Source organism: Dasypus novemcinctus, chromosome 2 (assembly GCF_030445035.2).
Source record: "Dasypus novemcinctus isolate mDasNov1 chromosome 2, mDasNov1.1.hap2, whole genome shotgun sequence".
Taxonomy (NCBI): domain Eukaryota; kingdom Metazoa; phylum Chordata; class Mammalia; order Cingulata; family Dasypodidae; genus Dasypus; species Dasypus novemcinctus.
This window is the reverse complement of record NC_080674.1, coordinates 181,871,157-181,892,992: the sequence shown is the minus strand read 5'-3', so window position 1 is coordinate 181,892,992 and position 21,836 is coordinate 181,871,157. Positions and strand designations below refer to the sequence as shown.

The following is a 21,836-nucleotide window of genomic DNA, read 5'->3' as shown; positions in this document are numbered from 1 at the left end:
GGCTTTGATCCCGCGCAGCCAGAGTGGAAACAACGCGTCGCGGCTTTGCACGTCGGAAGAATGGGGCAGAGTGCTGACCGCCCTTGCGCAACTCGGCGATAGCTCGCACCCGCTGGAGGCGCCCACACTGCTCTGGGTGGGCAAAGGCAAGAGACGGGTCCCAGCCGGTCCCACAAGAGTGGACTCAGTCCCCTTCCTTGTAGAGGCCCCGCAGCGGGCGTCTGACTAGGCGAGCTGCGACGGGGGGGCGGGAAATGCGCCCGGAGACGGCGAAAGCAGAGAAGTTCCCTTGCTAAGGGAAGCCAGGGCCCGCGAGGGCCGCGGCGAGACCAGCTCTCCATCCTCGGGCCTGCCTGGGCGCGGCGGGGGCCCTGTGCGCAACGCGAAGCGCCAGCGAAAAGAGAAAAACACAAAACACAAAACCAAACGACCACCACAACGTGTGTGTGCGTGTGCGCGCACATCCGCAGAGGCCCAAGAATCGAGGGTTACCCTGGCAAAATACAGAATATAGAAAAAACAAAAATACTACGCCTTACGATGGAGAAATAGAATAAAACGGCAGGGGAGATTAGAAAGCGACGGCAGCCCCCGAGGAAGGGCCAGCAAAAGGCAAAGTCAGAAGGTCCCTCGCGCTCGTACATGTTGAGACGCCTAGAACCTTCCCTTCCCATTCCGATGGTGACACCGTTCATTGGGCTTTTAAGCAGAGAAAAACGCATTTCAGGAAAATGCCCACGGAAGGGATGTCATATCAACAAACCAGTCCCTCCCCGGGGTGTCTCTACGTCCCCAGCGGCGCGGGTGCCGAATCCCGAGGGCCTGGAGGTGAAGGCAGGCGCGCTGGGAGGCCAGGAGTGTACCTCAGACGCCCGCGCCGTCCCCAGCCCTGCGAGCGCAGAGCACCCCGCGGCCCGCGTGTAACGAAGACGCCGAAGACGCCCAGGCACCCGAGCCCGCGAGGTGGAGAATGGCCCCGAGGGCCCCAGTGGGCGGGGGCGGGGGAAGAGGTGTGTTCCGGGCCCGTGGGATGCAAGTCCGGAAAGTTTAGCCTCCGGGAGTTACTGGGAGCTCAGCCAGGAGGAGGGAGGGAGGGAGAGAGGAAAAGAGGCGAAGAGGTTCTCGGAGAGGAGAAAGTAGGGATGAAAATAAAAGAACAAAAAGGGGGTGGGAGGGCGGGGAAGAGAGAGTAAGAGGAACCCAGAGAAAGAGACAGACATACAGGAAGAGCGTCAGTAATGCGGAGAGAAAGGGGAAGGAGAGAAGATGTGACAAAGAAACAGATGAAGAGAGTCAGAAACTAAAAGCAGCAAAGAAGGAACTATGTAGAGGGGCGTAGAACTATAGGGAGAAGAAAAAAACAACACATAGTAACACAGAAACCAAGAAATAAATAGCGGAAGAAAGAGAAGATCGTAGAGAAAGAAGTGGAGAGTCCAGAAAATAAAAGTTTAGAAATGGAGAACGGTAAAAGGAACAATCACGGAGCAAAAGGAAATGTTCACGGGACGTTTGGAGTCTGTCGTTGTTGAAAGGGCCACCGGCTCCCGATCCCAAACCTTCCAGCCTTCAAGCTGCGGTGACGGTGGGTGGACCGGGCCTCGGTGCTCCCACACCCGCCCTCGGGGTTCTGGGCTTTCGGGGCGTCCCGCCGCCCTGCCGGCAGGTGACGCAGCCAAGGCTGCAGTGATGTCACGTGACGTCACGCGACACCTGGCATCCCTTGTCAACCCCAGGGGGTGCTGGGGTCCTGGGATTGTGCGCGGCTCTCGCTCCCCGGGCACAGAGCGTGTGGAGACCCAGATCACGGCCCCGGCCCAGTGCGCCCGGCTCCATGAGAGCCAGGCCCACCGGCCGGGCCCCGGCGCTCTCGGAGGCCTCGCCGGGAAAAAGAGCGGAAGGCAGTTGGGAGGGGAGGGGGCTCCGCGATTCGGCTGGAGTTCCAGAGAGTTCGAGGCCACGGTGCCTACCGCCCCCAGCGGGTTTGCCCTGGTGGCCAGCCCAGGTCCCGGCCCAGGCCCGGCCTTTCGCCCCCCCCAGCTCTCCCTGGCGCTGGTCTACGGCCTCCGGGCCTACAGCGCCCTTCCCGCTCCCACTCCCCGTCCCGCGGGCACCCAGGCTACGGGAGTCCGGCACGCACTGACCTGCGCCACGGATCCTCCGCGGGGCCCGGGCCCGGGGTTCGAGCTGAGGCGAAAACGGGCGAAGCTTGGAGCAGAGGGCGCGCCCCCGCACGCCGCTGCCCGCTCTCCCGCCGCGGTGGTGCGGGGCCGGGCGGGGGTCGCCGAGCAGCATCGGAACCAAAACGAAATAAAAGCGGCGTTAAGTGAAATAGCTAACTTTTTATTATTGTTATTAAATAAAACGACTTAAATAAAAGGAACGGAAAAGGAGAGGAGGGGACCCAGCCTAAACTCAGGGTGCCCCCGACCCCTGGCGCTCCCCCTAGCCCCGGCTCGGCCGGCCCTCCTCCAGCGGCCCCCTCGGGGGAAGCAGGTGGCCGGTCTCTAAAGAAAAGAAGCCAAAACTTTTATTATTTACATGTTTGGGCAAAAGTACAAAGTATAATACAGGCGCCCGGCCCGGGGGGTGCGGGCGGGGGGCGGAGAAACGTAAGGCGCTTTCTTTGTCAGGCCCGGGCCTGGGGCGGGACGGGGCGCGGGGCGGGGACTCGGATTGTGCGGCCGCGCGGAGCCCGGGCCCAGCCCCTTCTCCGCGGCCGGCGGGGACCGCGCCCCGGAGCCGCCGCGAGCCTGGCGGCCCCTCTGCCTCTCGGCCCTGGTTCTGCCCCAGCCCGGCTGGGGATTCGGGGCGCCCCGCCGGGTGGGGGCGGCGGTCCGTGGAGACTTTGGGTGCGGGTGGCTCACACCAGCGAGGTGACGGCGGGGACCTTGGAACTATCCTCCTCCCAGGGCTGCAGATTCTGCAGCGCGAAGAGCGACGAGTTGTGCAGACAGAGCGGGTCGGGCTGGATGGAGTCGTTGAGGCTCTTTTGGAAGGCGTCGTGTTGCAGCTGCAGCATGAGCCGGCTCGCCTGCTGCCGCTCCGCCTCCCGCTCCTCCGCCGTCTGCCGCCTGCACCGAGGGAGGGAGAGGGACAGGACCGTCACACACACGGCACCCCGGCTCCGCCGGCGGGCCCCAGCCCTCGCGAGAGCCTAGGCCAGCCCGGAGCCTCGGGGCTCGGAGCCCGTCCGCCTCCCGACCCGCGCCGTGCGCCCCGCGCCCGGGCATGGCTTGGGAGCATTTGTTTGTGTTCTGTGCCCGGGGGTCGCAGGAAGGGTGCTCCGCCCGCTGCCCACCTGCACGCCCGGATATTGTGGCTGCGCCAAAAACAAAGACTGTTCTTTTGCGGTCTAACGAGGGCGTACGTGCAACTGACTGGGGCCCTGTGGGCAGCAGGGTCACTGGGCCGCCGGCGGGTGGCTTAGCTGTACACCGCCCGCGCCGCGCCCCGGGCCGGGTCAGCCGCATGCGTTTCTCCCAGGCTCTATCTCTCGACCCTCTTTCAGGACGCGATCGCTTTGGCGCTCACGGGTTGGCCTGAGCCGGGCACCGGATACAAACGGAGCTGGAGTAGGGACAGGGAGCTAGAGGGGGTCCCAGAGCTAGCGCGGAAAGCGGGCGGGCGGCAGAAGGCAGGTGCGAGCGGCCTGCGGTGTTTGTTTGTCGGGAGCGGGGTGGGGGCGAGGCGAGGAAACCGAGCGGGCGCAGCGTAGAGGACGGAACAAAACAAGGAGAGAGTTGGAGAGGCTCACGAGATGGGAATGGAGGAGAAGCCGCAGCGCAGGCAAGCGGGGGAAACACCAGCCGGCCGGAAAGGGAGAAAAGAGGAGACAAAATTAGGGAAGGAAGCGGGGAGCGCACTCTTTGGGGGGGGGGGGGGCGGGGGCAGGGGTAACACCAGGGCGTGGGGAGCGCCAGGCCGGAGCGCAGGGCTGGTGCAGGACGGGCGCGACGGGCCTCTCTCACCGCCACTTGGTCCTCCGGTTTTGGAACCAGGTCTTGACCTGCGCGTCCGTCATTTTGAGGGACTTGGCGAGCGCCGCCCTCTCGGCAGAGGCCAGGTACTTTTGGCGGTGGAAACGCTTTTCCAGCTCGCAGATCTGCACCCGGGAAAAGGATGTGCGCGGCTTCTTGCGCTTGGGCGGCGTCCGGTTCTGGTAGGGGTGGCCGATGCGCCGGGTCACCGTGAAGGGCGTGAGCGCCGCGGCGGCTGCGGAGATACCCGAGGCTCGGTGAAGCCCAGCGCGGCTCGGCCGCCGTTCAGGCCCAGGGCCGCCCGGTGAGGCGCAGAGGGCTCCGCTATTTCGTTGGTCCCGCGCGTCCCCGGCGGCCCCGAGCTGGTCGGGAGACCCTCCCGTCCCCCGGGCACTGCCTTCTTCCCCGCGGCGCAGCGATTTCCCTCCTACCCCCACCCCCAGCCCCTACAGCTGCCCGGGACTTTGGGCGCTGAGGCCTCCGCGGGCTTGGGCCTCGGGAATCGTTTCCGGGAGTGGAGCGCGTAGGGCGCGGCGCCTCTGGCCCCGAGAGGGCCGAGGCCCGGCTCCTGGTCGCCCGCCGTGCTCACCTGTGAAGCGGTCTTTCACGAAGCGGCGGCTGCTCTCCATCCAGGGGAAATTAAGGCCGCCCAGGCTAGAGACCGTGGGCACAGAGGGCATGGCGGGCAGGGCGCTAGGCAGAGGCGGCGGCACGGCCCCGGGCAGCGGCCTGTGCGCCGGCACCCGGATCACGCCGGCGGGCGCCAGGCTCAGGTTGACACTGTAAGATCCCGCGTCTTCGAAGGGCGCGCCGAGGCCGGCAAAGGAGGCGGGCAGAGACGGGTATGTGGCTCCGGGACGGCCCCCGGGGGGCCCTCCCAGGTAGCTGGCGCCGTCGGGGCCCCGCGGGGCGGGCGCGCTGTCCTGGTCCGGGCTGTTGAGGATCTGGTCGATGCCGAAGCTGATGGGCTCGTGCGGGTGCGGGGTCTGCGCGCTGGCGGGCGCCTCCATTCTGGGCGGGCGGAAGGGCTGGGCTGGGCTGGGCGGGGAGGCGGCTGGGTCCCCGTTACGGCGCGGCCATGGAGCGCCCGGCGCCTCTCGTCGCACTGAAACTTTGCCAAGAGTGCGCGGGCCCGACAGGCTCTGTGTCATCTTTCTTGAACCGAACCTGGAGTTTCCGCTGCTAATTCCTCTCCCGCCGCAGCCATTGGCTGCGATCAACAAGCCTCTCTCCTCCCATTGGCTCCCGGCTTTCAATAAAGGCCTAATTCATGGAAATAGGAGCTTAGGGACTGTTCCAAGGTGACATCATTTTAACAAACGAACAATAGGTCAAATTTATTAGCCGGGATAATGGGCGGCGGATATTAGCGCCCGAACCGCAGCCTCCCAAACCCGAAATCTAACGAAGCTGCAATTAGTAGACGCTCCCCGCTCCTGCGGGCCGGGCGGCTTCTCCGCCACAGCGCGAGGTGGGCAGGGCGCTCTGCTGGTGAGATTGTTGTGGAGTTTTTCGTTTTCTTCCAAATTTTTATTCTGATCAAAAAACCAAACCAAATGAATTCTTTCAATTATAATGGAGTTGCAATCCCCGAACGACCCTCCAGAATTCGCGGAAGCGTCTTGGACACTCCACCACCGCGGAAGCAACGAAAGGGGCGCACCTCGAGGCGCAAGCTCCGCGCCCACTGCGCGCGGGGTAAGGGCAGCACGGCTGCGTCCTCGGCGCTCTCGAGGACACGGACCCGCGTGGGGAGAATTCGCCCCAGCCTTGCCTTCGGCCACGGCGTCACGGCCACTTTGGAGACGTTCCCTGGCTCCGGGCCAGGCGGACGGAGGCGCGACTCGCAGGTGCCCACTCGTGCCGGGCCCCACTGGGCTAGGGACCCGGGGTCGCCGGGTGCGGAGCGGGGATCCGGTCCCTCGAAATTCGTTACCGGATGGACCCGGCGGTGGTCTCACCTGGAGACCCGCAGCGCGGCAGGTCTGGGGACCTCCGGTTTCTGAGGGGCAAGGGCGGGGCCGGCTCAGATTTAGAGCAAACAGCGGGTTTTCTGAGAGTATTGGGCCCAGCGAGCCCCTCCCGTCTCCAGTGCAGCCCGGGTGCTGGGACGACTCCCCGCTTGGCTCGCGTCCCCGAGGGGTGGCCACGCCGGCCGAGGACGGGCCCGGCCCAAGGCAGGCGGGACGGTGACCTCCTCCCAGCCTGAGCTCTCTCCTTGGGGGGACGTACAGAATCGTTTTCTTTCTGCTAATTCTGAAATCGTTAGGTGCCAAGTCTAACTGCGGCACCCCTGGCTGGGCCCCTTCCTCCAGCTCGGGTGTCGTGCGGGTAGTGGCGAGAGCTCGGTGGGCGGGGTTGGTCTAGAAGTGTGATCAGATTTGGGCTGGCCACTTTCTAGCTGAGTGACCTTGAGCAGGCGACTCTGTATCTTTAGGCTGTGGGTTTCTGATTTGTAAAATGGGAAATACTGCGCGCGGAGGGCTTGCAGTGCTGTGCGATTAAGGGAGCGCAGAGCGTGGGGCCTGGCGCATAGGGCGCGCTCGGCGGCAGTCTTCCCCCCTCCCCCCAAGCATGAGGCTTATTGTTATGGTTCTTGCTTATTGTTTGCGGTTTTACTTTACATGCAGAGGCTCTGTCCCTCACGGAGAACTGTGCATCTGTCCACCCACCAGTGAGGCCAACCCCTGAGGATGGGAAGAGCAGGAGGCAGCAGGCAGTTCAGAATTCTTCCTCTCCAGCCCCAACCATCGAGGGCCATCAGGACAGAAAGACCTCAGGCCTGGCTCCCGAGTTAGGTCATTTGCCTGCTACATGACCTTGGGCCAGTCGCTGGCCCTGGCAGAACCTCTGTTTCAGGTGGGGCTAGCGAGGCCGTGGGCAGAGAGGTGTGGGCGCCTGGGGCTCACACTCCCCCACCTCCTTCCCAGGACCAGGGCCGGCAACCGGGATGGATGGAGCCAGGACTCGGTCTCCGGCGCCGCCTCCTTCAAATGTGGGTTTGCGGGCTCTGCTACTGGCATCTGGGGGCTATCGGGCCCTCCCTGTCCCTCCTGGAACCTTCTTTTACCTTCTTGGTAAAAACAGAAAGGGTAACAGAAGTAAATGAGATAACGTCTGTAGAAGCGCCTGGAAGACGCTCTGGCGATTATATAATAATAACCGCAACAACAGTCGAGCTGCTGTGGGTGGAGAAGTTTAGTGTGTGCCAAGCCCTGGGCGAGCGCTTATTTAATCCTCACGTCACTCTATGCGGAAAGGGTTGTTTTTGACCCCAGGCTTTAACAGATGGGGGACTGAGGCTTGAGCATTCACGTGGGCCTCAGCACCCCACTGCCCCCAGCCCCAGACAGGACTCCTCCCCAGCTCCATTTTCCTTCTGGCTTTCAGAGCCCCAAGATCCAGGCCTGCCGGTGCCACCTCCTAGATTTGTTCAGTGGGGCTCACCAGGTGCACCCCAAGAGGTGAGCACAGAATTAAGGCGTCATCAGGTGTGTGGCCAGCATTGTCCCCAGGGCTTGCCGGGTGCGGCACTGGGGGAACTACTTAGCCTCTTTTTGCCTCAGTTTCCTCAGCTAGTCAAGCAACAGTATCTACCTCACGGGCTTAACGGAGCTCGTCCGGGTGAAAGCAGGCAGCAGAGTGTCTGGCATGGGATGAGGGCTCTGCCTCCCTGCTTGGGTCCCAAGATTCCTGCTTTCTTAGTCATCAGGCCATTGGGCGTTAAGCCCTTGACAGAGGAGAGCTGTGAGGCCCCAGGAAGGGGAGTAAATTGGGGCAGGTGGCCTTTTCAGAGTCCTCAGGACAGTGGTTTCTTAGTTCCCTGGACCAGCATGAGAAATGCAAAATTTTGGACCGCATTCCAGATCTATGAATCAGAAATTCTGGGGTTTGGGCTAGTAATCCATTTCATAAGCCCTCCAGGTGATTCTGATGCTTAAGTTTGGAAAACTGTGTCCTAGAATATTGCTCATTTTATCCAAGTTTTGAAGTGTGTTGTTGTAAAATTGTGGAAAGTTTCTCCTATAATTTAAAATGGTCATCTGTGTCTGTGATAACATCCCTTGTTTTTATTCTTGGTGTTATTCATGTATGCCTTTGCTTGATCATTCCTGCCATATCTGTTTTATTGGTCTTAATCATCTTTGATTTCATTTTTTTACATCTGTTCCACAACTTCTAAATTTTATTTTTATTTCTCTTACTTTCTGTTTGTGAAAATTTAGTTTTTCGCGGTCATTCCTATTTGTTTTTAATAAATACATTTAAGGCCATACATTTTCCTTATAGCATTATTATGGCCAAATATATTTTGACAAATATTTGGTGTTCCTGCGATTGTAATTTCCTGCTGCCCCTTCTCATCTGCTATCAACTGATCACACACACACAGATTAAAATGAGAATTCTGATTGGGATGTGTGGGGCAGGACTCCTGGGGCCAGAAAGACTTCCAGGATGCAGCACCTCCTCTGCTATTCCGGGTGTTGAGGGGGAGAAAAGGGCAGAGCTGGCGGCGGCCTCAGTGGGGGTCTTCAGGGAGAGGGTGGGATCTCGGGGTGAGAGGACGCTGAAATTTCCAGCCGTGTATGAGCCCAGCTGTAGGTTCTAGGCTCACTCTGCCGCCGACTTCCTGTGTGAAGTGGGACTCAATTTCTGTCTGTAAAGTGGGCAGAGATAGAATCAGGGCTCCTAAACATATTTGGGTCAGCAAACCCCTTTAACGGGCTGATGAAAATATTATGGGCTACTTCCATAGGAAGAGACACAAGCATGTAGCATGGCACACACAGTGCCATAGGTGGACCTGCCCACTCACCATTTTTGTCCCACGGACAAGGTAGGTGTCCCTAGAGGCCCTTCCAGTTCCCACGATGGAAGGCTTTAAAGACATTGGCCAAATTTACTCACCCACTAACCCATTCAACAATTATTTTCCGGGCATCTACGCAAATTTTCTGGATAGATTCCAACTTTGGGCCCCAATGTCCCCTACACGATAGTGGGAGCTCCTCATCACTGCCTCCCCCAATGGGAAGGATTTGAGGGTGGACTTTCCTGAAGAGACCTGAAAGGGCCCAGCCTCTGCCAGCAGGAGAAAAGGCCACCCGCTGTAGGTTCACTATCTTCTTGTCCAACCCTCACGCTAGATGACGAGGCTTGAAGGGAAGTTGGTTTAGGGGAGGGACTGCCCAAAGACATGCAGCTGGGAAGGGGCAGAGCTGGGATTTGAGCCCTGGACTGACTTCACTACAAAGCCCATGCTTCCCCCTCTACTGCACACAGCATTTGCACACTGGGAGCAGACAGGAAATGTTCCACGTTGCAGGACTGAGTGGGGAGAGCAAAGCAGGGGAGGAGGGTCTGGGTGAAGGAGCCCAGGAGAGGGGCTGGGAGGGCTGCCCATGGTGGGCCTCACTTCTGCCTCCCCCACCGGCCTGGGTGTTCCTCCAAGGCGGAATTGTTGGTGACACCCGATTCCATGTCCTGGAGCTGGGCCCAGGGCCTGGGCCACTGGAGGACCATCACCCAGATTTTGTGGTATTGAACTGAATCGCGGGGAGCAAGGTCAGAGGGGGGATATGGAAAAAGGGGCGGGAATTTGAGTGTGCTCGGCTCAGCATCGCCTCCCCTGGCTCTTCCTGTGGCTGGTGCCACCCCGTTCAGCGGTCACTTCTCTGTCCATCCTCCAAAGCAGCACCCTCCACCCCAGTCATTCCGTCTGTCTCTTTTCATCATTCACTTGTCTGAACTGATCTTATTTGTTTCTCCTGCTCACCAGCTCCACACGAAGGCTGAGTCCTGGTCCTTCTCTCTCACTGCTTTGTCTGTGGTAGGCTAGTGAAGGAGTGAATGAATGATTTCCAGGGTCCTTGTGTTGCGTGAGACCCCGGCTCTGGCCTTGAGGAGAGACTGGCAAGGAGGTTGGCCCAGGGCTGGGGTTAGAACAGAGGGTGTACGACTTGGAGGTGGAGAGGGAGGAGAGAGTCCTTTCCCATGGCATGGGGTGGGGGTTGGCTGAGGACGCCGAGGGGCGTGGGAGCAGTGACGGTGTGCAGATGGCTGGGTGGGCAGCGTGGGCAGGGTGGGCAGGGCTGGTCGGTGCGCACAGGCTCAGGAGGGCGAGCAGGCTCTGCGGCAGGCACACGCTGTGGCCCTCACGGGCACCTCCAAGCCTGATCTCACGCCCTTGTTTCCCTCCCCTGCTTATCAGCCATTTCCCCCATTTTGTGTTCTACAACTTTCCTCTCATTTTGACAGATTTCTCCACTAAATTTGACTTCGTTTCTACACTTTTGTTGGGCAAATTATATTAAGATGGATGTTGCAGGTACCCTTTATGGTTTATTTATCGTGATATGGTTTGTATCTCACGCTTATAAATAACTTATGTTATAGCTTTTGTTTGTGGAAATGTAACTTACATATTTTATTACGCTTTCTGTAAACCTCAAAAAGAATCTTGTCAAGGAAGCGCTCTTATCAGCAATCCAAACTATGGGACGTAAAAACGAACACTAACATTATTTTTTAATATGCCAAGGAGGCAGGTTACTCTTGCTGTAGTTTGAAAGGTTTGCTGTCATCGTAAACTTGCAGCTCCATAAAGCATTACGGAGTCTTAAGAATGATTTTATAAAGTCCAGGGAGGAGGATGAATCGGTGGTGGAACCCACAGACACAACACGTGGGGGGCCAGGTATTGGAGTGTCCAGCCCACCAGCGGCCCAAAGGGTTCCAAATCCATCCCTCCCCCAACTGGCCCAAAAACTCAGTTGCGGAGTACCTAATTTAAGGGATTATAATAGTGGGGAAAAAAATAGGACTTTTGGAGCCAAGCAGACCTGATCTTGAATCCTGGCTTGTCCACTGTGTGGCCCTGGTGAGTATTTTGGTCTCAGTTTTCTTATCTCTCAAATGGGGATAAAAATAATTACTTGATGTTTTTACTGGGAAGCATTAAATGAGACAGCAATTTACAATGCAGTGCAGGTGTTCAATAAATAGTGGTTGTGATGATTTTATGTTTGTCTTGAAACTTTTACTTTCTCTTTCCACCCTATTCTGCTCTTCTCTTCAGATCCTCCTTTCCCTGCTCTCTGTAAGGAGCCGAATTCTCTCAAACGCTACTACCCCAACACTGCTGGACCAGTCCCCACTTAGATAAGGTGCCCACGTCCCAGGTCTTTCACTTTCCCCAGTTCACCTCCCCAAACTTGTCCTGTGCTTTGTTCTCATGCTCGGCTCTCTGCGGGCACTTAGCCAGTCTGGCCACTGAGCTCAGCTAATGGCTACAGCCGGGCCCTCTGAGTCAGGTTAGCATTTTCAAAGGGGCTTCCAATACCACAACCAAAGCACCTCGGGCTTGGCAGAGCCAGCGGAAGGGAGGCCGGGGCCAGGAGGGCTTCTCTGGACTACTCAGATCCTCACAGGTGGTGCAGCAACCTTGGCCTCCCTCTTCCCCCTGTCCTGGTGAATCTGACTGGAAAGCACATAGAAACCAGGAACATTTAGAACAGTTTCTCACAGGTCAGGTTCTGAAGTCATAGAAGGCCCAGTGGCGTGAAGTCAAATACCTTCAAGCTGTTTCTTGCTGGAGCGTCAGCTAGTCAGTCAGTCAGCTTTAGAGCTTCATGTGGTCTGAAAAATATATGTGCTTGTAACCTAGAATCACATGAAGGTGCTGTGCAAGCAGGCGGCCAGGCCTCCCTCTCGTGCCCACTCTGGGGCATTTACCTGTTGAGTTGCTGAATCTAAGTTAGATACACCTGTGATATGACTACACCATGTAATAATTCAACTAATTCTCTTTTTTGTGGCCTCCACAGGCTTGGGTGTGTCCTTGAATTCTTGTTTTGTCTTTGGGATAGGATGTCGCTGACGCCCAAGGCTCTAGGGCCGTCCCTGAGTTCCCACTGTCCCTCGCCAAGGTAGATGTTGGCAGGGTGGGGGCCCACAGTTCCAAATCAGGTTCTCGTCCATTGTGGGATGAGTGCAGAGAATGTGTTCCTTAAATATCCCAACTTCCCTCCTTCCTGAGAAGGGGCTCAGAATGTCCTTTAAGGAAAATCAAGATTCGTTTCCAGGTTTCAAGGGTGAAACTTCTAGCCAAACTTAACCTGTCCAGCCAAGGCCAGATAAGATGGCTGTGGTAGAGAGCTTCTCGGATGGCTCCCGAGCCTGCTGGTACTCGCGCTCTTGGCTGATCCCCTATGTCTGGGGTGGACCTACTGACTTACTTGTAATGAACAGACTACAGCAAAAGTGTTGGGACACCGCTTGCGAGATTAGGTTATGAAAGACTGACTTCTGGACAGCTGCACTCTCTCTGCCTCTTCTCTTTCACTCTGAGGATGCCAAGTGCCATGTTGGAAGCTGCCCTGTGGAGAGGCCCATGTGGTAAGCAACTCAATGTGACCTCCCGCCAATGGTCAGCAAGGAATTGAGGCCCTCAGTCCAACAACCGTGAACGTGGAAGCTGATCTTCCCCAGTCGGGCCAGGAGATGACCACAGTGCTGCTGGCACACAGTTTTGAATGCAGCTTGGGAGAGAGCCTAAAGCAGAAGACTCAGCTATGGATTCCTGACCCACAGAAACTGTCAGATGAAATGTTGTCTTCAGCTACTCTGTTTTGGGGTAATTTGTTACACAGCAATTGATAGTCAATACATGAGTTTTGTAAAAAAAAAAAAAATGGATATAATTACTGACTGGCTTCAACTCACCATTCTGAAATATAGGTCTTCCTTGGAAGTGACCAGGAATTCCTTCAAGATGAGACAGATCTGGGTTCAAATCCTGGCTGTGTGACATTGTTTAAGCTATTTACCACATTTGAGCCTTAGTTTCCTCATGTGAAAAATGGGAATAAAGGTGCCGACCTTTATGGGGCTGTTGTGAGACTGAGGGAGATGATGTATGTAAAGGACCTGGAGGCTGCGCAGTCACAGTTTGCTGAGTCTGTTCTCCGCCTGTGTGTGCAGGATGCTTTGCAGGCCCAGCACAGCAAGCAGACTCTGCTTGAACTCGGCAGTGGGGGCAGGACTGGCAGGTCTCCCTTCCTGGCAATGTGAACTAGGTGATCTTTGGCAGTGTGGCAAAGAAATGCTGAATGCATGTTGTCATTTTTTTTTTTTTTTTTGGAGAGCATTTTAATGCCAAACAATATGAAGCTTTGAAGTCCTAGACTCCTATAAAGAAAACAGTGTCAGAATGGGACCGGTGTTCTATGAATCATTTTTGTGGGATTGGTGTTACAGTAATAAGCGTCTGAGAAACAAATTCTCAAGGCAAACTTCTCAGAAAAGTTGATGTTTTACAGAGCTCCAAATTTGCTTTCTCAAGGAAAATTATTTTTCTACCTCCTCATGACATACAGTGTGAGTAAGGCCAAGGCCTTACCCATTAAGTACCAGAAGTGATCCCATCTAGAACACAATGTTTTCCCAATTCCTGGGCGCACATGTGGAAGACAAACATTTTGAGATAAACTTGGATGACTTGGCTTTGATATGACAAGCCTGTTGCAAAACTATCAAGAAAGGTTTCAAGAAACACTAGTCTGAGAAACAAGATAATAGGAGCCTGTGGATTTACTTCTTGCTCAAGCAGTAAGGCCAACCTTTCATGTCTTATCAGAAATAATGGGCACAATATTTATTACAAGCCTGGACCACGAAGACAGAAAGTGAGATAAAAAACCATTTGACAGTGGCAATCTCAAATTAATAGCCCAGTTACAGTGTATCACAAACTGTAAAGGCCTCTTTCTTGTCCTGGATTTGGGTTAAGTCACTAGATTGTATCTTCTGCCACAATCCTAACAGTAATAAGAACTATTGTGGTGGGATGGAAACCAGCTATTCCTCAACCTCTGGAAATTTCCATCACTACAACTCTGAACTTTAGCACCTGGAACTGTTTTGGGTGGCCCAAGAAGGCAGAGATTCTTCAAATATTATATTTTAATTAGATATCTTCAGTTTCTCTTAAAATTAAATGGAGGCAAAGGACAGGGTGCTGGCACCACCCAGAACTTTCTACCTGGGCTACTTGACTCCTTCTGAAGAAACATCTCTGCAGGAAGTAACTGCATGGCTTCATACTTGTAGACTGCACCATTTAAAATTTAAGCCAGTGAAAAGCAAACATTGCCTGTAGGTCATTTAATTGCATTACTGTCTCTCAACTTTATCAGATGCTGCTGAGACAGAGAGGCCTGTGTGCAGTCCTTTGTGAGGCTCTGTGCAGCAACAGGCTCCTTCTAAATGCCCACTGCTTAGTGTCCCTAGTACTGCTTCTTCCAGGCTCATAACAAGCTCCTAATTTAACAGGTTCAAATGGTATTTGTCTCAATCCAGGGCCCATGTTGAAGGATGCATCTCCAAAAAATTCACAACCCTGATTGCAGAACCATTAACTAGGACACACTTAGGTGCAAACCTGGTTTATTAATATTCTTTGGCTAAATACTGTTTCTATACCCTTTCGGAGTAGTACAGGAACAAAGATAATATTGATAGAAAGACTGAAAATATCCCTTTTCTTTTTTCAGAACAAAGACTGAGTTTACAGTTTGTGCTACTATAAATTCTTATAATTAGGCCAGACTTATGAAAAGGTAGGGTTTGTTTTTTGTTGTTGCTGCTGTTGTTTTTTGTTTTGAAAAACATATTCCCCTGGGCTAGCCAACACTACTGTCCTGGGACCCAGGACAAAAGTTCCTTGATAACAGCTGCTCAGCATGCGGTCAGAGAAGCCAGGTCAGCTCATCATGTCCAGACTGCCCGGCTCGGCGCTGCCGTCACTGCGCAGGGCTTCCGCCACGTCTCTTCGGAAGACTGACAGGTTCTGGGTGAACCTGTGGGAAGAGGAAGAAAAGGTCGAGGGCAGTGGCCAGGCCGAGCCTGGTGGATGGGAAAGCCACTGTGGCGTTCAGCACCTTGGAGAGGGCACCTCCTAGCCATGGGCTGCGCCCTGGCAGGGCTCCTTCCTCTTCACTGTCACTGCCAGTGCTGCGCCGCTGCCACCGCCCGCCCCCACCCGCCCATGCTAGAGAGCAAGGGTTATACCAAGCCCACTCTGGACATTTCGAGGAGTGCATTTTATGGTTCTACTAAATATATATATATATATATATATATATATATATATATATTTAAGTTAAATTACAAAAGATAGTAAGGAATACAAGGAAAAGAACCCAAAGCTTATGTGCCAAGCACTGGATTGATCATATGCTTTACATATAACTTATTTAATCGCCATAACTCTTCTCCAAGGTATCCCCATTTTACAGATGGGAAGTCAGCCTCTTGGGTGAATTACTTAAGCTCTTGGAACAGCTGCTACCCAGGACGGTAGGAGTGAGAGCTCCGAGTCAACAAAGGCAGTGCCTGCGAGAGCGCAGCACAGTTCCTGGCCCATAGGAAATGTCCAGCCCATGCTGTTTACTCAGAGAAGAAGGCTATGGGATGCCCGTTTCACAGAGTGGCTCAGGAGTCGCTAAACAAATTGCCAAGCCTCAGGAGAGGCCATTTTCCCCCTTGAGGCACCTAGGCTTCCCATATTCATCAAGTCTCTTCTCCTGCCGGCTTCTGAGGATGCCCCCCTTTGCCGGACGGAGGAGCCTGTGAGGCCAGCAGTCAAGGGAACATGCCTGTAATGCCCATCTGAGTAGGCAGGGTACTGTCCAAGCCCAGACTGGTGACTCCACCACGCGCTGGCTGTTGGGTGACTGATGATTTGTATTTCAAGCGGTTTAGCATTTGAATGCCACAACTGCCAGGCAGTTTTTTCCTGAACACATTTTCTTTTTCTATCATTCCTTATTGTATGTCTCCTTCCCCAGAATGTAAGCTCCATGAAGGCAGGAACCTTGAGCAATTGGTTCACCAACGGGATCCCCAGTGCTTGGGACATCGTAGAGTCTCAGTAAAGTTTCGTGACCTGAACTGAATGAATGAATGAATTCAGACATAGCTGCTAGGTTCAGGTTCTTCTCATTTAGAGCTCACTGGCATCTGCTGTAACAGCCATTCCAAGAGGAGAGGCAGAGGAAGCAGCTAATGTTTACTGTGGGCCTTTTGTTCTAGGTGCCATGCTTTACCACACTGTCATTTATGCATCACGGCCAAGTACTACCATCTCTACTTTAATGGTGAGGAAAGAGGATCAGTGAAGCCACCTGGCTTACTCACTAGGAAGCCCTTCCTGTCCTCTGGGGCAGACCTGTGTTTTCTCTTTTGACCTTCTCTCTCACAGTGAGTTTTCATCTCTCTCCTCTTGGAGTATAACCCGCTTAAGGGCAAAGGCTGCCCTCTGCATTCCTGCACAGGGCCTAGCGTGATGCTTGGGACAAAGCAAACATCCAGTAAAATTTACTAAATGGAACTGAGTTGCATCCAGGACTGCGAAGGGCAACAGAAAAGTCATGCCCGTATGTGAGCTGTGTTCAGCACAAGCGGTATTTCCCAGCAGCCAGAAATGACCCCCCAAAGAGATGGAGTCTCTTGGGCAGTGCTCACCTGTCTCTGTTCTTGACGGACAGGTTCTGCTCCACTCCTTCCATCAGGTTCCTGAAGCACTGGGCAAGGACCTCCCGCTTGGGGAGAGGCTGGCTGTTCATCAGACCTGCCCTCAGTTCACTGAAATGCTGTTGGGAGACAGGACAAGCATCACAGCCCAGCTTGGACAGGGGGATTTGGCTAGTTCTGACCGTCTCAGAGCTCACTAATCCCCAGAGGGGTTTTTGTCCAGGTCCACTTTGAACTTCAAGCCCTTAGAGAAAACCAAAGTCTAATAGACATGATCTTAATTATAAATTGTATTATTCCTTCCCATTAAAAACTCTTGTTGAACTTGTCTATTGTCACTGGTCAGGCTGAAGGAGCCTGTGCCTTCTCTGTGGGGGACCTGACTCCATCTCCACTAAGCACAGAAACGCTGAAAGAGAAAAGGTTCCTCACACTGAGGGAGGAACTTAACCAAAAATATCCAGGGAGTGGAGCAGGTCTAGCCCAGTGGTTGAGCACCTGCCTCACAGGTATGAGGTCCCATGTTCAATCCCCAGTACCCCCTAAAAATATATATATCTATCTATCCTGGGAGCAGTTTGGGTGACTGAAGGCCAGGCTAAGGGTGTCCTCCTCCCACCCCATGGCTTTTTTTCTAAGTCTTTGTCCTTGTGGACTAGGATGAGTCTGCTTTGCTGAGGTGGGGTACTGAGGGGCTTGCTTAGTTCTGGGAGAGCTGACAGAAAATTATCTGTCATATTTGGTCACAAATACACAGCCTTTCATCTGCTAGGGTTTGTGGGCTTTCATACAAATACAAGCTCTTATGCTAAATACAGTTCCTAATCACTGGAAACAGCCTAATTTCAGCCCAAAGACAACATTTTTCCAGTCATGTGTTTATTCTTCCAAGCCCAAACAGTGTGATATTTAATTTCCATCATGCACTAAAACAGCTCACATCAAAAACACACATAATTAATATGTAGTCAGACTAATACTTAAATACTATATATCAGACGCTTTATACTTAAACCACAATGTCTTCCGGAACAAGATTGGGAATGCATAAAACTACTTATTTTTCCCTTTTATAATGATGCAGTGACTCACACCAAATAGAAAATTATTAGTTTTTCATCTCAAACCATGAAATATTGCCTCCATCAGTGAAGTATAATATTGTGATGTCATAAGCTTTTTCTAAACACTGAATTTGCCCTTATTCCCTCTCAATCATTTTAAAAGAACTGCTCTCTTTTATAGAGCTTGGATTTAAATCACAATAACACCGGGAGAAGATGAATGACAGTGCTATTGAATGTGGCTAAAATTGGATACTTCAGCACAGGTGAATGATGAGACAGCTCTTCTCTTTTTGATATATTTTCTTCTTCTATTAGTTTCCTTCCAAGGCTGGGATTTCAGTTTGAATTTTAATGTATGCGGCTGCCTCTAATCTCACTGTCTTTTTTCCCCACTACTATCTTATTGTATAGACAATTCATTCTCCAAAGCAGTAATGCACTATTCCTACTGACTGCTGGGACACAGGGCTGGGTTAGGAGGACGCTGGAGAGGATGGGAGGCAGCCCAGGATGGCAGGTGCACTGAAGGAGCCGGAGCCCCGTGCTTCCTGCATGAGGGGTGGTGACTCTGCAGGTGAGCCCCTGAGGGGGTGCTGCTACCATCTGGGGCAGTGGGGATCCCTGATGTAAAAGGAGGCCAAGGGAAAAGGCAGGAGAGCTGGTTGCTCTGAACTCCCCTGGACTGGGGGGAGGCAGGTGAGGGTGGCTTGCAGCACTAAGTCAGTGTTTGGGGGGCCTGAGGTTCCAGGAGGGCTCATCTTGAGGCCCCTACTTAATGAAAAAGACCTGAGGCTTCTGGAGAAGGGCCTTCTGGGGGAATATGCCCTTGCCACAGGGTTCTTAAGGGCTCAGCTCAAGCTCAGCCAGTCTGCTCCTGTGTCCTGCATCATCGCAGCTTGCCCGGCACACAGCCTCTCTACCATTCTCTCTCTTCTCAGTGACCAGCTTCTGTGGACCTTCCTGCCGTCACACTCACCTTCTCATTGAGCAGGATGAGCCCCAGGAGAGGCCTGGACACTGACCACTGGTTCCGACAGTCTTCAAAGATGATGGTGTTCATGAGGACAGACATCATCTAGAACACAGAATCACGAGAAGACATGGATGCATTATGTACTGTACAGGTGAGACTGACAGGGGAGGAAGGGGATGAGGCTGCTGCAAAAGTCCAGGCAGGTGGCAGCGAAGCAGGCTTCAGTCGCTTATGCGGAGCTGATACAGCTTCTGCTTCTTGGGCTCCTTGTTGCCTTCCTGTCTAGCCCTTCTGCTCCCACAGCTTCAGAGCTCCTTTCCCCAAAGAAGGGTGGAAGACATGGCAATGCTGTCTTCTGCTCCCTGCCTCTCACAGGACACACACCACTCCCCACACCCTACCCAACTGGGTTTTGGTGACCTGGTTCACTCTGGAACATATTTGATCTCCTTCTCCGGAATTGTTTGAAATCTAATTTACCTTGTCATCTCAGGCAAGTTACAGAACCTCTCTCTCTTTCTGTGTCTCAGTTTCATTAGCTATAAAGAGGGAAATAATAACCCAGCATAAATAAGGAAGCTATGAGATTCAAATGAGATGGTATATATATAAAAGGTTGCCAAGAATAAAAAGTGCTCTAAACATTCAAGGTACACAGTGACAACCATAATGAGTGTCACTGCAACTCTAAACATCTGCCATTGCATACATCACCATCACGACGGTTACACTGGTTGCATATAAAATCTGCCAATTCCATATATTTATTGTATGCCCGGTCTCTCTGGGAGAGGTTAGGTCTTAAGCCTGGCATGTTAAACATCATTTGCAGATCACGTGTTTCTTGTACAATCTAACAAGCTACCCAAAGTCATAGAGTCACAAATTAAACTGACAAGCAAAACTAACAGATCCACGGAGACAGTCTAAAATATTATGGGCTTCACAATCTGAAGGCAGAATGGATATTTTAATGGAAAAGATTAAAGTTAGAGGCACCAAACTCCTCCAGTAACTGACAAAGCATCCTGAAGTGATGTGCCAATTACTTTATACGGTTCTCTCGTGGATTCATTTGTCTGAATGCATGTATTTATGTCTGTAATAAGTAAGGGGATGTTTGAATAAAATACTTTTCTAAAAATAAAGTTGGCTAACATGGATGATTTCTTTTTTTCCTTTTATTCTTCTGGAAAAATGGAAATTAGTGAGCAGATCTGCTCAAATGGTATTGACATGGCAGCCCATTTCTATCTAGAATCCCATTTTTCTAAGAATCCAAGGGCCTATCCAGAGTAGGGTATGGGGAAATAGGCCAACCAATGGGACAAATTTCTTTGAAGAAGGGCCCCCATGTGGAAGAATAATGGGTGGAATGCTTAAGCACAGCATTCTGTTACAAGTAATGTGAAGTCCCTGGTGGGCGGGTCTCAGGTTAAAGATGCAAATAAGTAAAGGCTGGAAGGAGGGCGTGCTTGGGTGCTTGGCGGCTCTGCAAGGCCCCACCCCACCCTCACCGAGTCGCAGTGCACCACCAATATTTAGTACAAGGAAGGGCTGCGTGAGCTGGGGCTCTACTCCCTCAGCTTTCGCTCACCCCCAGTAGTGCTGTAGGATAGCTGAAATGGGTATTTCAAAGTTGCCCAACCCAGGCAACATTTTCTTGGGCCTGTGTCCTAAAAGACAAGTTATCTCACTGCATTATCCCAAGCAGCTCCTCTGCCAAACCAGTGAAGGGACCATCTTGGGAAGGGGAGCTGTGTGGCTAGGTCCACTTACAAAAACCACAGTCCCCACCGCTTCGGGTGCTCCCTTCTTCTCCCTCCGTCTTTCCCCTTCCCACAGGCTTTGGCATGAGTCTGTAGGAAGTTTTTCTCAATGAAGAGAAACCAACATGGTGTGGTAGAGGTAGGCTTTGGAGACCCAAATCTGGCCCTGCCACTTACTTCCCTTGGGACCTTGGGAAAGTCATTTTATTTCCCTGAGCCTTTATTTCTGTAGGTATAAATCAGGGATTATAACAACTACTTTGAGGGGCTTCTGTGAGGTGGGGGTTGAGTGGCCTCACATACAATCAGCAGTTTGTGCCATGCTGGCCACTCAACAAATAAAGTGTTCCTTTCAGTCCAACTATGGTTACCCTCCCTGCCCTGGCTCAGTGGAACGTCATGGCTCAAGGACACAGCCCATTTCATATCTTCATTAGATACAGGTAAGTGAGATTATAGTCTTCTCACAATTACCTAACTTCCTTGAAAGCTGAGGTCACAAAAATAACCTAACATAGGAAACAGTCCAAAAAAGCATCACTACTTGGTCTGGCATAGGTATTAGTATGGATTTTGAATGAGAGTGTTTTTGATGTTCTGAAAACTTTGTAACCATAAATCATGAAGCTACTCTACAAATCTGACCTGGGAAAACATAATTTAAAAATGTTGTTAGCTAGCTCTCTGTTCACTCCCCAACTCCTCTCCCATTCTTCTCTAATACGGGATAGAGCAAATCATTCCTCAGATGGATGTAAAGCAAGTGCAAAGTAAGGTGGACTTTCCTATCCAAATATGCTGGTTCACACTTGCCCTACAGCAAGGTGGTTAATTAAATGTTCTCACTTTAAATGTTTCTTGTTCTATCCCCTGCTGTAGAATAAACAAATTTCTAGTTTGTGTTGGTGAGTATGTATTTCTTTCTAAGGAAGCTGGAGGCTAGGAGAGCAGGATAGATGGAGAGACCTGAGTGGAGGCTAAGTAGGAGGAGAAGCTGAGAAAATGAAAACCTGGCTTGAGTGAGTACAGGGTACTTATTGCAGCAGGTGCGGGGTGGGCAGACTAGTCTGCAAACTCCAGGTGTTCTGGAACCGTGTGGGGCTCCTCTCTGTAGCCTCACAGCCTAAGCACACGTCTGAGGCTTAGGAAGTAGTTACTGAGTAAATTAAGACATAAATGAATAAATGAATGACTGGGAAAAGATGAGTGAAGTGCCAAGAGCTAAAGGAGAAAGGGACTAAATAGAAAAACAGAGAAGTTCTGGCTCCAATTTATGGCTAAAACCTGAAAAAAGTCATTATCTTAACGTATACATTGTCCATTTCAAGGCTCTTGCTCTTGGGTGCTGAGCTTGAGACCCTCTCTGAGCCACTGCTGTCTCTATGGCCAGCAGCTCCCAGCGAGCGCTGAGGGCCGATGCGGGGAGGGAGCGGTGACTTTCAGGTTACAAAGGCTGAAGACCTAGGTACTGTCTTTTCTAGTGACAAGTATTTCTACCTAAGAGTAAGCT

General features: G+C 52.7%; 2 protein-coding genes across 4 annotated transcripts in view; both read right to left on the bottom strand.

The window, feature by feature from the left end:
* Window positions 1-2,339: 2,339 nt before the first annotated feature.
* TLX3 (T cell leukemia homeobox 3) lies at window positions 2,340-5,131 on the bottom strand. Its single transcript, XM_004455468.3, has 3 exons — window positions 4,570-5,131; window positions 3,972-4,215; window positions 2,340-3,074 (listed from the first exon to the last, which is right to left on the bottom strand). The coding sequence occupies exons 1-3, from the start codon at window positions 5,129-5,131 to the stop codon at window positions 2,864-2,866; spliced, it is 1,017 nt and encodes a 338-aa protein (XP_004455525.2). The 3' UTR covers window positions 2,340-2,863.
* Window positions 5,132-13,559: 8,428 nt separating this feature from the next.
* RANBP17 (RAN binding protein 17) overlaps window positions 13,560-21,836 on the bottom strand; it is a 390,979-nt gene continuing 382,702 nt past the window's right edge. For all 3 annotated transcript variants that reach the window (XM_071211021.1, XM_058282154.2, XM_058282162.2), the window contains 3 exons: window positions 18,561-18,659; window positions 16,509-16,636; window positions 13,560-14,842 (listed from right to left, as the gene is read on the bottom strand). In XM_071211021.1, coding sequence (XP_071067122.1) covers window positions 14,746-14,842; window positions 16,509-16,636; window positions 18,561-18,659 — 324 coding nt within the window. In that variant the 3' untranslated portion in view covers window positions 13,560-14,745. The remainder of the gene's footprint in view (window positions 14,843-16,508; window positions 16,637-18,560; window positions 18,660-21,836) is intronic.